Source organism: Megalopta genalis, chromosome 3 (genome assembly GCF_051020955.1).
Source record: "Megalopta genalis isolate 19385.01 chromosome 3, iyMegGena1_principal, whole genome shotgun sequence".
In the NCBI taxonomy this organism is placed as follows: domain Eukaryota; kingdom Metazoa; phylum Arthropoda; class Insecta; order Hymenoptera; family Halictidae; genus Megalopta; species Megalopta genalis.
Window position 1 is genome coordinate 10779103 of NC_135015.1, and position 14718 is coordinate 10793820.

The 14718-nt window shown below is 37.2% G+C and overlaps 2 protein-coding genes across 14 annotated transcripts in view; one reads left to right on the forward strand and one right to left on the reverse strand.

The window, feature by feature from the left end:
- The window catches only part of LOC117229669 (Ryanodine receptor), a 55872-nt gene extending 53863 nt beyond the window's left edge, over window positions 1-2009 (forward strand). For all 10 annotated transcript variants that reach the window (XM_033486294.2, XM_076520029.1, XM_076520027.1 and 7 more), the window contains one exon: window positions 150-2009. In XM_033486294.2, coding sequence (XP_033342185.2) covers window positions 150-230 — 81 coding nt within the window. In that variant the 3' untranslated portion in view covers window positions 231-2009. The remainder of the gene's footprint in view (window positions 1-149) is intronic.
- Window positions 2010-2388: 379 nt separating this feature from the next.
- Window positions 2389-14718, reverse strand: part of LOC117229670 (uncharacterized) — a 447677-nt gene continuing 435347 nt past the window's right edge. For all 4 annotated transcript variants that reach the window (XM_033486300.2, XM_076520036.1, XM_033486299.2 and 1 more), the window contains 3 exons: window positions 12332-12611; window positions 8753-8894; window positions 2389-6327 (listed from right to left, as the gene is read on the reverse strand). In XM_033486300.2, coding sequence (XP_033342191.1) covers window positions 6132-6327; window positions 8753-8894; window positions 12332-12611 — 618 coding nt within the window. In that variant the 3' untranslated portion in view covers window positions 2389-6131. The remainder of the gene's footprint in view (window positions 6328-8752; window positions 8895-12331; window positions 12612-14718) is intronic.

Sequence of the window (14718 nt, forward strand, 5' to 3'; positions counted from 1 at the left end):
TGCTTTATTTTATAATTAATACTTTATCTACGAGCAAGTACTCAATAACAAGTCACTTTTACTGTTTGCTATTTCTGGTGTTAAGCTTGCGTTTCGATAACAGAAATTGATATTAATTGACATGCGATAATGATTTAAATTTCGACTAGATGACGGAGCAACGAAAACAGAAGCAGCGGATAGGCCTTTTGAATTCTGCATCCGCACATATGCAGAATGCACCCACGTAAGCATAGCTTGTATCCGACAATTCATTTACATTATAATTATACATGAGAATCTCAATTTGATACTCCGAGACGATATTTGATATATAAGTTTTTGTGTGTTCTTAAGAAGCATTTAAAGACACAGGGCAGTAATATTAGGGACAACGTGAAGGAGCGTTTGTACAACTTTGTGTTTACCTTTAAATACAGATTTTTCGCGTAAAATCAATAATTCATACCTTTTATTTGTCTTACGAAACGAAATGAAAATTGAAAAATTGTTGAATGTATGTGTTGTGTAACAATTAACGTGCGCGAAGAATTTATTATCTTAAATAGATGATTAAAAGATCTTTATTATAATTTGAGTACATATTCAGAAGCGTGCATGGGAGTAGGAGTTTATAAATTAGCATATCTAGGATTCATAATGAGATTTTAACGTTTTGCAACGTGTTTGATAGATTTTTAAGAATGTTACTGTTCTTTATCCACGAGATGGATATGTAAAATAAATGTCGAGTATTCTATTTTATATGTCAGCGATCTGTTCGTGGTTGTGTTAGATTTTTAAATTTGTAAAATAGGTATATGTTTTAATATATTTTCTTGTTGATCGTGTAATTAATTTCTTTCTTGTAAGTCCGTGAAATATATTTTTAAATTCATTTGGTAATATGAATTATGTTAAACTTTGTAATATTCATGTTATCATGAACGTCCTCCATATTTATTAATTAAACTATATACAGATTTTTAGAACATGGGCGCAGAAATTTCATAACAAACTAGCAAGTGGAATTAATATAACAAATTTTTCGATTGTATTGAGAGGAAAAAATTTTTTTACTGTCTTTAATAAGATCAACTCAAAACTGAACAGTTTAGCTTTATAATACAGTCCAGTATTCATCATTAAGTTATTTGAAATAATTGAAGAAACAAGTTGTTTGACAAATTATTATTGGATATATGAATATTTAATTCGTCCTACTGAAAAGCAATTAAACGGACATTCGATAGCGTATAGAATGTTGATAAACTATATATTGTTCCACAATAGTCTGTTTATCTTGAAACCGGGTGCCAATAGGTATGTAAATCTATTATCGAGTAATTAAACCATGATTAAAATGATCGTTCAATTACACAGTAACTCATCCCTGCATTGTTAATCATAGATATTTCTAATGGATTAATGTCAATGATTATCATTGTGTAGCTATAACCACGTAAATGTAAATTAAGTGTAATTGTAACAGAAACACAATGAGCTGGAATAATGATCGAATCATTACTATGCACTTATTGTTAGGCCAATAATGAGTTACGATATTGATTGATTCCGAATCATTTCCGACTAACATCTTCGCTTGGATGTCGTATAAACATCCGATTGTGTCTATGAAAACTTCATATATATATGTATGTATATGGATATATTGTATGTTGATAATTTTTTAAACAGAATAGCAAAGTTACTAGGTGTAATGTACATATATTTTGTTCGATGTTATCCATTCACTGTTACTACTCGTACATGTAGTTAGGAGTGCAATTGTTCAACTCAGACGTGTCGTTTCACAATTTTGTGCCAACTTCATAAAATTTTAACAAGATGTTATTTAAATGATCTTTAATCGCGTGCGCCCGGATATCGAACGCAAACGAGTTACCTGTAGATGTACATGTTTCATATTCCGAATGTAGAATGTATAAAGCTATTAGTTATTATAGATCATATCGAAACTTGTATGTGAATAAATTGTTCTTTTTTAATAAACTGGCTCGGTTACTGAATGTAAGCATTGGTTACGTAGCTACCACTACAATCTGTTCATATGTCAGTATGCTATCGTAAAACAAATTTTCTTTATTTATAGACTATTTCTTCAGTCCTGAAACCAACTGTTTAAATAAACAAATGTGTAAGTGACGAAATGCAACAGGTACAAAAGCATTTGTACATTCATTATCTTTCCAATAAATATAAATATTTACGAACGAAAACGTATAACGATAAAGATGATATTCCTCGTTAAGCTCCCTGCGGCTGAAGTTGTAAGATTAACAAATTAATGTGCAAATATAATCTCTACAGAGGCTCTCATAGAAACTGAAACTTGTGCAAATAATTTTCGTATCCACGAAGACAGTGATATGAAAAATTACGAATGTATTTGGTTTTCGTTTCATTTTATTCGTACTTTATATGAAACAATTGACTATTTATTGTGACTTAGATATACGCGGCTAGTACATACATGTAACATGTATTTCTTCTTCCTTAGTTAGACATGCCTTGTGCAAAACCGGTACATTCGTTTAAGGAACAAACCGTGTTACAATCGTTGTGAATTACACGCCGTCGAGTAACGTGAGAAAGAATTAGCTTTGCGTTAGCGGTTAACATTGGCTCTTCCTCCTGAAAACTAACAATAGCATTTCGAGAAACAGTTTCACCGATTTCGAACACAAGCCATTGAAATTACGAGTTTCCGCGGGTGACAATAGTATTACAATGTATTAAAAGATGTGCGACCATTCGACTGATAACTTTTCGCGTTTCTTTTTTTCTTTTCTTTCCGTGTCACCCATTTTCAATACGGTGCAGTTAATTACATCGTGACTTTCAACTCTGTTTCGACGAGGTTGCAGAAAAGTGGCTCGCGGAACAGTCGAGACTGTCCGCTTATCATACAAACTTTAATATCTTTAACTGCCAACGAAGTCAGACTTCGATCTTCCGCATTTCACCGTGTCCGATCATTACCAGCCTTCATAAATACAAATTACAATCGGGGGAGCGGAAAGTCAGTCTTTCTATCAGCTAGTGTAAATTAAGTCTAAAATCGTTTCGGAATAAAAAATACGCATCGGAAGCTCGTCCCGCTGGATTACTGTAAACTGATCGTTCGAAATTACGTATTCGAAGAATATGTGCCAGCGGACATTGTAATAAAATCTATCCTCATAGACAAACAAAATATTCGGTAAGAATCTGTTAAGTTCGAACGCGAACGTTCGAGGAGGAATATTTACTCGCACCGTTGAAGGTTCATAATGATCCAGCTGATTCCGCGTTAACGCGAGAATTATAACATATGTGTCCCTCTTAACAAGCATTAAAGTCTCTCAACAGAACTGCGTTACGTTGCAGCAAAACGGATAAGAGTAACACCTTATCCTTCGGCTCAAACAAGGTCCAACGAATGAAATAAGAACGACGGATTATTAAAATCCTTCACTGTTTATAGACCTCGGTCTAAAAATCCGAGTCTCATTTGCAAACGTTTTCGAAGCAATACTCGATCTCTGGATGGAAACGAGCGACGTTAAAAATTCCGTATGCACACAAACCGAATTTATGATATAACGGAGAGATTACCCTTGATTAGATCCCCATCTCATGCAATGTTATTGTACAGTAGAAAAGGAACACGCGCAAAGTGTAACATCTTGTCCAAGAGAAGTGGTTGGAACGGAGGATATTATTCCTAACACGGTGTATAAATAATCGCGGCAATCGCGTTACAAAATTACGGGAATCGATGGAAACGTTCGCATCGATGGATGGTTCTTCGAGCAGGTGAACTCGATTATTCCGCTCGTCGTTTAAATTTAATCGAATGCTGTCCGAGTCGATACGTACATCAAACATTCACGTCCTAGCTCTTACTTTCGGCTTAATCTAACAATCAGTCGCGTAAACCGGAAGTCCTTCTGATACATCTTCTCCGTCGCGGAAGGCATTCTTCTTTCCACTTTCGGGCCGTGTAACAATCTTTGCTTAGTTCCGCCTTCGTAACATGCATAACTGTCTCGCATCGAACGTTTCTTACGCGGAAGAAGGGACGTCCTCGGACTTCCGGTAGAACGCGGTAACAATTAGTCGAGGAGTGCACTCGAATCGCACTCGAAGCTCGTTCGTTAAAATACAATCTGTTTCCATCCGCCGGGTCGCGCCCCCCCCCCACCTTTGGTTACAATAAATTATCGTATAATTTATACAATGAACTTCGACCTCTTAACAGTACTCCGTGATATTCTGTACAAAGCCTACCTTGCTCTACTACGTATGTACAAGAACTATGTACCATAATTGTATAACTTCTTACACGTTTACTTTGGCATTTTGCATGAGAGAGGTGACGTGTGGTTCTCGCTACTTCAAATCCGTGCATCGCGTATTTTCATTCTTTTTCTTTCCTCGTCGGTTTTACTCGCTATATTTATAATTTATATGCGTGCGCGGATCGAGACGTCCGGAAGGGATCGCACGAAATCTGTCTGCCTCGGCTTGTGCGTGCTTACCATTTTGTTTCTCTCACAATTGATCGCCGTAAGGTCATAGGAGCATCAGAAATTAGATCGTGGATTTTTCTGTATCTACAGTGGATCGAAACGTTTCAGGCTTATCGATGATAAATAAAAAAAAAATCAACGCAGTCGGACTTCGCAGCTTTAGCGCGCATTTTTATGCCACAAGTGAAAATAAATGTTTACAATTATCGAAGAGAATCAAAATTTATAGTAATTTTATATAAAAATTGCTCGGTGTGTGTTCGATCATATATAAAAAGAACGAGTTGAAATAATAATGTTGCATTCGTGTATATTTTCTATAAAGACGTATGCCCTCGTGTTCTAGTAAGATTGTCACTATTTTCGAAATGACAGACACATTTACGCCTCTCCTCGTAGACGTATCACCCGGCGTGTATCTTTATGTATATGCATACGTATGTATAATATGTACACGGTCTATTAGAGTTAGAGCTAAAACGAGTGGTATACACCGAGTGATTCGTAGTATATAATATCTCTTCTCGATTTTTTATCCGTAATTCGTATATTTATATATTTATATATATAGTTCGACTAGAGTATTGAATTCCAAGATTCGAGCCGATGTCGATCTAGGGTCGATCTTCGTTAACATTGTCGCGATCATCTGGAGGATCTCGACGCGAGTAAATTGCATTTGCCATATACTGTGACGTCAAACGCAGTTTTATCATAACGTGTCTCCCACGATCCGCGAGGATCGTTCAGAGATTTCGTTCGAATTGCTTTGGAATTCTTATTTCCCATCGGCGTCCAATGCTCGTGTTTGAACAATGTCGAGTGGAATGCAATTAACGATTCTAACTGTATTTAGTTTTATTATATTGAGCCCGGATCGACTACAGATAATTGAGAAAAGAATATAATGACAAACGAAATTCTTCATCATATGAAAAATATCATTTACTGTTTTCCTAGAAAGAATGAATGTTACAGAAAGTCCACGTATTCATTGGTCTGACAAACTGATAATGATAATTACGGTTGTATCTGCGTTCGAGTGCGACAATTTAGAGACAACCTGTTGCCAGCGCTATGGATACGCTTCATAATTATCGATTCTATGACTATCAAGGCTCCGTTAGGATTGATCACTCCGGTTATCTGATTGTTTAAGCGTTTAGTAGCGCGTTCTTCCATATATATATATATATACACTAAACCTACCGCTGCTGGTTTCTGATCATTTTTTTATCTTACAATTATTCATCAAACTATGAAGGTACTTTAACTCTGCGCCGATAATATGGTTTATCGCTAACGTGATCTGCCTTTTCTCATTTCCGGCCTGATTTCTGATTATTTTAGACATACAAAGGTCTGAAAAATTCCGATATATTCGTGAAAGTTTCTAATTTAATAGTTAAATAAATACAATGCTGTCATTTTGATGCCAGACAACGCCGATTGGTTTAGTGCTCCGTAGGTTTAGCGCGAAGAAAACACGAGCATCAACGTTTTACTTAAACGTAGTACACATATGTACATATGCAAAACAATCCCTGGGTTAGTTCGCGTAGTTTGTTTCTCATAGAGCAGGAACGTTTACGGGAACAATGCATGGAGTTCGTTCACTTAATAACCGGCCGCGTAGATAAGAAATATCGTGGTGAGTGCTGGAATCAGTGTTCGTTGAGGTCCACTTCCGGTCGAGGAACTGAGCACATGATTCGGTGCTGGTGACGGTGCGCTTTTGTGGGTGTTTGCGATTACCGATTGGCTCCTCCATTTTATCGTGTAAGCGGGCGCCGTTCTTCCCAAAGCTTGTAATCTGCAAACAAACGACGATCCCATCAGTATCGTGCTATGCTCTTCACTGAAAACACCGAGAAGGTAGCTAAATGTCGCATTATTTTCAGAATAGAGTATTTTCTCTATAACTACAAAAAAGATCTGTACCATAACTGACAAAATTATAATATACATATATATGTAATGTATAATATGTAATATATAATATAATATAATATATATATATATTATATATTATATTAATTAATTTATAATATATAAATTATAATATATAATATATATATATATATATATATATTATATTATATTATATATTACATATTATACATTACATATTATACATTACATATTATACATTACATATATATGTATATTATAATTTTGTCAGTTATGGTACAGATCTTTTTTGTAGTTATAGAGAGAATACTATATTATATTATATTATATTATATTATATATTACATATTATACATTACATATATATATATATATATATATATATATATATATATATATAATTTTGTCAGTTATGGTACAGATCTTTATATATATATATCTTTATACATATAATCATACACATTCGAAAATTTACTTTTGAGTCACCGAAACGTCGCACGTCGACAAATTTTGAACGCCTGACCTTTTACTGACTTGTGCTACTTGATAGTTTCTGAAATTTCGCGAGTAGTACGAGTCAATGAAAAGTCAGACGTCCAACGTTTTTGACGAAACACGCATTTCGAAGTTTGTAATGTTCCTAGCTTCAGATTGTAAAAAGTCTAACATTATTATTGAAAAAACTCATTAAAATTTTTTAAATATGAATAAGTATTATTATCAGCTCAGATTTCTGAAATATTGGTTTCTGAGCTTCTGAAGCTCCATTTTTGAGTTACAAAATAATTCATTGGATGTCTAGTTTGCTTCTATATCTTGACTGTGATTCAGATTCTGATACAGATGGCGGCACTATGAAAAACTCATAAAAATCTACATTTAACGCCATCATGCGCAGTAGCATAACGCTGAAGCTTGCAGATAAAATTACCTACAATTGATTTTGGCTAATAGTTTGAGCGTTTTGCTACTGCGTGTTCTGGCGTTATTTCCACATTTGCAGAAGCAGATGATCCTTGCCGGATTTATCATTGTACCTTATGGGAATAGTGGTAAGAATCATCTGAACTCTTTCTGTGCTACAATAAACAAACTTTTTTTGTATGATACAGATTCAGGAGGCTTTCCTGTATATTTTTGTATCCTAAAAATAGTTGTCTTCTGCATTGTCAGATTTCATTCAATAGAATGAAATTTAATTAAATTTTCAACTTCAACAATTTTTTCTGCCATAACTTATGACCTGATAAGAAAACAAGATCTTATAAGAAGAATTATTTGTAGCTGCAACGAAAATACTCTACTCCTGAATTGTTAGATAATGCTATGGATCAGATCAGATCATAAGTTATGGCAGAAAAAATTGTTGAAGTTGAAAATGTAACTATCATCTATAAAAATCACTTTCTTGTACACGATAGAGATTGTCGAAGTTTTATATCTTGTAGCGATTTCAAAACATTTTCACAGTACTTTCGAGTGTAATAAAATAGACTAATTATTCTCGAGGCACGGTGTTTTTTTTTTGTTTACTTTCCTCGAAGTTCATTTATCCACTTTCCTCGAAGTACCTTGTCTTAATTTTCATTAAAATCACCGCCGCCACTTTTCTGAGCGAATGTAGCAGTACAATTTAATTACAACCGCATCGTAAACTCCTGAAATAATTAAAGCAAACCAGTTTTCATGTTCATAACTTCTCGTCACTACATCTCGAACTATATTTCATTAAAAACATCTCGTAAACGCCTCCGGCAGCTCGCGTAAACACGATCCAGTGTAGCGATACGAAACGTGCAAAACGTAATATCTGCGTAATAATTCTACATAGTTTCGGTCCGAATAAATCATATTTTCGGGCAATTAATTATTTAGTCGAATTCTAACTTTATAGAGCGGTGCAGTTTGCGCAGAGCAGTGAAGTGCTGCAAGTCGTCTTCTCTGCTGAAATTTTGATGTGGGATAGAAGCTAATATTTCACACTATAGTTGCGAGAAAAAGTGACCTTATCTCCTTGGTATTTTTTAAACTTTTTCAGTTTCGATATCGAAAATTTACAAATTATGTTTAAAAATGTTGCACCAAATTTTCGATATCGAAACTGAAAAAGTTTAAAAAATACCAAGGAAATAAAGTCACATTTTCTCGCAACTATAGTGTGAAATATTAGCTTCTATCCCACATCGAGTTACAACTCGAACGATATTATTTATCAATAAGTCGATAACAAAAATTAATTTTGAGTTTAGAATGCAGGGATCTGATATTTATAAAATGTTCAAATGCATGCTGCGTGATGAATTTTCATCAACCGTCAGAAAACTCACCTAAGCACCACACTGTTTGTTTTCCATGGGAGGGTGAAAGTTTTGTGGGTGTCCCGCGAGCAGAATGTGTGTAATCTGGGTCCTGCCGGGTCTCCAGTTTTGTTGTATTCGTGTATCGTCAGGTTCCAGGCGGTGCAGGGACCTGTGGAAAACAGAAAAAAAAGGAAACAGAGCAAATTCAGTGAACCGCGCGAATGGTTTGCATTTCTCGCGAGGGAAACCAGTGTCTGAAGAACTCGACGGCATAATTTAATGTGCCTCCCCAAGAGTGAAAAAGTTGTACTAAATATCGAGGCGTTACGTTTTCATGCGCCCCAAGGAGACGTTCTCTTCTGCGCTGTAAGAAAGTGAGATTCGCATAACATTTTTTGTTCCGATGAGATTAGTAAAACCGATTATTATACTTAAAAGTTTTTCGTTGTTCCTTCAACACTTTGGAAATATACTTTTTATTTCTTCTTTATAATTACACAGCCGGACAGGTTAATTGTTCTCTTGGCTACGGGTTTACGAACAGTTTTGATAATCAGTGAAATTTGCAAGCCAAATAACAAATGTTACTATATCTCGTGAACGATGAAATTGGAATTTTGAAGAAATTTTTAATTATTGTAAAATTTGTCACTCGCAATCCAAATGGCAGCAACTGATATTCGCGAAAGTTGCTGTCAATTAAGGATAATTACGAACAAAGAAACAAATGCGGTTGGTAAATACAAGTCGGACGTGCTAATAATCCAACCGGAATCAATTAACTGGCCTCGATGATTGCAGAGATATTGACAATCGAGTCAAACTTTTTGGTGCGTCAAATGTTGCATCCGCGACAATTAATTGCGAAACGAGCTCCCTTAATGGGTGTTCGGCAATACGCGTGCGTTTTATTCTTGACTCTGAACGACGCGATGCATGGAAGAGCGAATTCTCGATAATCGATAACGATTCGGCGGATTCATTTCAATATTTCATGTGTTAATTCAATGCTGTTGAAATTTGACATTGACCGATCGTTCTTTGTGTTTCACAATTAAATATTCGTCATTTCCGTCATTTATAAGGCTTCTATCGAATTCAGTATTTGACGAGAACGGAAATAGCAAAACAAGCGATTTTGTATGAGAAATATATGGTGAAATTAAATTCACCTGGTTTCTCTGGGTTCGATGCTTTTTCTCTATTGACAGGAATTTTTCAAAACTGAAATCGCGAATAACAAACGTGCTGTACACGCGCTGCAGTCATTCTGCATCGATCGTACGAACAGTATGGCTATGATTGCGTCGATTGTAAAAAAAAACTTACATCCAGGAGTGAATTTGAAATTTTTTGAAGGAGTGATATTAATCTTCGCCGAAGTTACATTGTTGATGGTATATTCACTGGTATATTCACTTAAATTTAAAAAATGTCCTACATTTAAATATCGTATTATTTGTTAATTTAGTATTGATCAGTTCGTGTAACAGTGAATATACCATCAACAATGTAACTTCGGCGAAGATAAATATCACTCCTTCAAAAAATTTCTAATTCACTCCTGGATTGTTCGTTAATATTAGGTCGTGTCGTAAATAATTTCCGATGCAGTTAAATAGAATCTATTGTTCGTCACCGGGACAAACAAGTGTTTGCTTTCATTAAATAAATAAGGGTTCGAAATGAATGAAATAAGAAAGAACGAAATAAATACGTAAAAAAGGAAAACAAAATAAATGTCCGATGAGAAAAGACGGAAGTTATTTATGACTCGACCTAATGAGTACGTCGAGTTTGAAATTACAGTAGCGAATATCCTTCTTTGAGAAAATGCCCGAAGGCGGTCTTGCAATCGAACTGGGAAGATCTTAAACCGGTTAAGCGGTCTCAGGAAAGTCAAACGAGACAAAAGGACAACAGCGGTTTCCGAGACTCGATTTCGATTCGAGTTGAGAGTTAAAACGAAACTGTTCGGCCTGCAAAGGGCTGAAACGCATCACGAGGAGATGTTGGAGCGACTATTCGGTAAGAAGTGGAGCAAGAGAAGTGGAAACGGTGCCGCCAAAACGGAAACGGAGATCGACTTGGTGTGTGAAAGCCATTTTCTGGAGGTTGGTCGACCACAGCTTTCGGTTCCCGTCTTTGGACGCTTGTTGATTCGCGATGAGAATCCGACGCGCAGAGCGGAAAGTCTAAGAAAGACGCGGGAGGATGGAAGAGAGAGGAAGAGAGAGGAAGAGAGAGAGAGAGAGAGAGAGAGAGAGAGAGAGAGAGAGAGGAGCAGGATAGGAAAGAGGAAATCAAGAGGAAAGGTAGGCTGACGGGACTAGTTCGCGTTGTCCTGGCAAATCCGATGGTCCCTTTAATCTCGAGTCCTGCTTCGTTTTCGAGGCAGCGGCTTAGAGAGCCAGTTTCTCCTTTCTTCGGGCATTCTGTTTACCTCCCCTTTTCTTTGGTCAGTCCGCCCCCGCGACCATGCTCAATGGCGCGGTCGGAATTCCGTGGAAGAGCGTAATCGAACGGAATCCAACGGCCCTGGCCCGGCCAAGACAAAGAGCTCCGTTCCGAGAAACAGTCGACTTTGCTTCCTCTTTCGAATTAAGGATGAGAAAGAGGAAGTTTCCTCGGCGGGGTCGCGATTGAGGGATTTCTTCGGCTCGTTAAATATTATTTTGTGCTTCTTTTATTTAGCTTGAACTTTGCTTAATTACGGAGTCTCTTCCGAGCGAAATGGCTCGTGAATTATTCGCGATATCGTTAAGCGTTGCAAGTAGTTCGCGAATTAAGGTTTCCAGCCCGGGATTCTTCAGAGACTTCTCGCTGCGAAAAAAGTTTACTATTCCTTCTTGTTTGGCAATTCTCTTTCCGGGGGCTTATAGAGGGATTGCGGAGAACGCGACGGCGGTCAAAGGAGGTTTAGCTACGATTATTCTACAAATATGTATTAACTACTCGTTCTTATTCGCGAGCATTTTTTCCCCTCAGATACACGCTCGTTCGCCGGCGGAACAACGGACGAACCTTTAGCCGACGTAACCGCGAAAGATTAAAGTCGTAACTTTCGGCGCCGTTAATCTCATTCTTAATCATAAAACATTCAACGCAGTGGCGATTGCCAAGTTCTACAGCCGGAAAAATTCGAAGGCGTTCTTCGTTAACAATTTATGTACCAGATGTCCATCAATAGGCTTTTTAATGATCGAGATATGCCTAAGAGAAGCTCGAGAATTATTTCAAAAGAAGTTGTTCGCTTGTATTAATTCAAACAATGTTCCGGATTATGACTGAAATTATCAACGCTTTTGAACAATTTTTTAAGAAATATTTCATTGCTTATCTTCGTCTTCGAAAGAACTATTAGAAAACTGCCGGTAAATAAATAAATGTTCTAACTGATACTGGATAATTATATTCTGCAACAATACTGAACAATTGTATCTGTGCTCTTTATTGTCATAATATCGTTATGTTATTGCTGTATATGGTTGACAAGAGTCTCTAATAATTTCAACGATTTCAAAATAAAAAAGAATGCGAGATCGGACTTCTCGACACGGTTGTTAATATATACATACATAGAGAATTAGTGGAAGGAATACTCACGGCTCTGCGTAGATTTCACTTCGATAGTCAGCTGTCGATCCGTCAACGACTTCAAGATCCACGTGCACCTCTGGTGATAATACTGATTGAGCTTTAATCCGGTGCTGGCTAGGTCACCGCCGTTCACGACCTCGCCTTCCGGCATGCTCGTCATGTGATAGCCGCAGTAAGTGTCGTTGATAAACTCGTAAGCCGCACGGAAATTGAGGCCTGCCTCCGAGAACCTCGACCACTCGATGTACACCGGTATCCAGCTGCGAATGCCGACAGGCAGCCAGTCCTGCACAATAGATTCCAGATAAGGGTAACATCCGTCAGGTTTATCAAATAGTTTTTACGATCCCCTTACGAACAAGCTAAGCCTCTTAAAAACACGTAAACTCTATTCGTCACTGAATCACGACGTTCCCTTTCTAGTCACTAGTAGTTTCTAATATATTTTTCGAACGTAGAGTCACATTTTCCAAGAGGAATTTAAAGAAACAATAAAATTTCCTCTGCTGCAAGTACGCGCGTTACAAGTTTTGACGGATTTTTGAACGTAGAAAAATGAATAGGTCAAATACAAAGTCATTCAAAGACATGACAAGAATTTGGAAGCATTGTCGTTAAGGGGGTCTTCTGGTCTAGAGAGTTATTTTCCTCACTTAGCGAATTTTCTTCGTTAACCCTTAAATAAATTCATGATTAAATTCATGATTTTTTGTTTCGAATTTTAAAAAATCGTTTTTTATAGGAATGTAGTCATAGGTTACGTAAAAAATAAATAAAAAAATCTAGGTAATAATATTGAGTATTTATTTTGAAAAAAGTTGTATGTAGACTTTTGGCAACAATATGCGTTTATTACTAAAATTATTGGCATATATCCAGTAAAATTTTCAAATGCAACATCAAATGAAGTAATTTTTTTTTCAATTAGATAAATCACTCCTTTATAGGAAACTCGAAAAAAGAAAATATCTCTTACTTACTTACTTACTTACTCGCCAAAAGTAATGTCAAGTCTTTTCTTTCACACATGGTCTATTGTCTATTGTTATCAACGTGTGTTCGGAAACGCACATACTCAGGTTTTTGAATAAAATTAAGTGGAACTGGAATGTAGACAATTTTGGCAACAATATGCATTTAAGGGCGAAACCAGTGAATTGTACGGTTACATCAGTTTCTACATATATTTGCAATGTTTGTGCATGAACAAATTATCTTTTACTCTTGAAACATTGAACTATAGAACTATACAATCCACCGATGTAATTCTTCTGAGAAAGTAATGAAGATAACCTTCGGGACCAGAAGACACCCTTAAAAAGTAAACTTCGTGTAATTTCGGTTTCTACATTTCTACATTTCAACGAGTTCTACGTTCATCAATAATTCACCGAGTAATTCGTCCTTGCGAAGAACAAGGTGAAGCTCGAGAAGCACGATTTTTATTTATTGTTAAATTAAGTGTGCAGCATGTTTACCGAACATTTTCATTAGAAGCAGTTCACGGATAATGGAAGGCAAGCGGAGAGCTCGGGGTCGTTATTTTTTCCGTAAAATTACCTGCATCGATGGGAAATTTCGCGTTGCAAGCCGTGAAAAAAGTTTCCGGAGCCCGAAGTTGAAGAAGCAATTTGAAGTTGATCGCGAATCCGGCGTCGAAACAAAGAAAGCAGGCGAAAGCATGTGGGATTTTCAGGGCGCGCGCGGACAGGACGGGGAGGCTTATTCCGGAAGAGAGAATAGATGACTGGGAAAGTTTCGATTAGGGCAAGATTCGAGGAAAGTTAATTTCATCAGCCGGGGCCGATCGGAACATATTTCACCCCCTACGGGGAAGCGTTTCGTAAATTGCTGGACGCGAGATCTCTTTTTCTCTTTATCCCTCCCCCCTGGCACCACCCCGCGCCCCGTCTCGTATCGAACGTAAAAACAATTTCTCCGTTTTCCAGCACTTCTTGTTCCGGACTTTCACTGTGCTCGCGCATTATTTGTTTTATTCGCAAAACGGTGAAATCGCTCGAAGTAATTCCAGCTCCGACTGATGGAATAGGTGTTGAATAGAACGAGAGAGCATTCAGTGTCCGGCCAATACAATCGGCGAGTGCCGCATTTGTCCGTGAATGAAACTTGAATGAAACGGTGGCAGTCGGACGTGAGCGGCAGAAATAAAAGAGGAAAAGAGAACGGCGGCGTCGGGGGTAGTGCTTGCCGAGCGTTTTTCGGATTAAACGATCCCGGTCAATGATGCGACACCCCGCCGATCTCCGCCGCGCCGCGTCGTCATTCAACGGCGCTGCAGCAACAATCCTTGTTCCGTGCATTAGCTTCGAAAGAGTCCCGAAGAATCGGCTTATAACTGCCAATTCGTATCGACGCTTTGCATTCCCATTGCT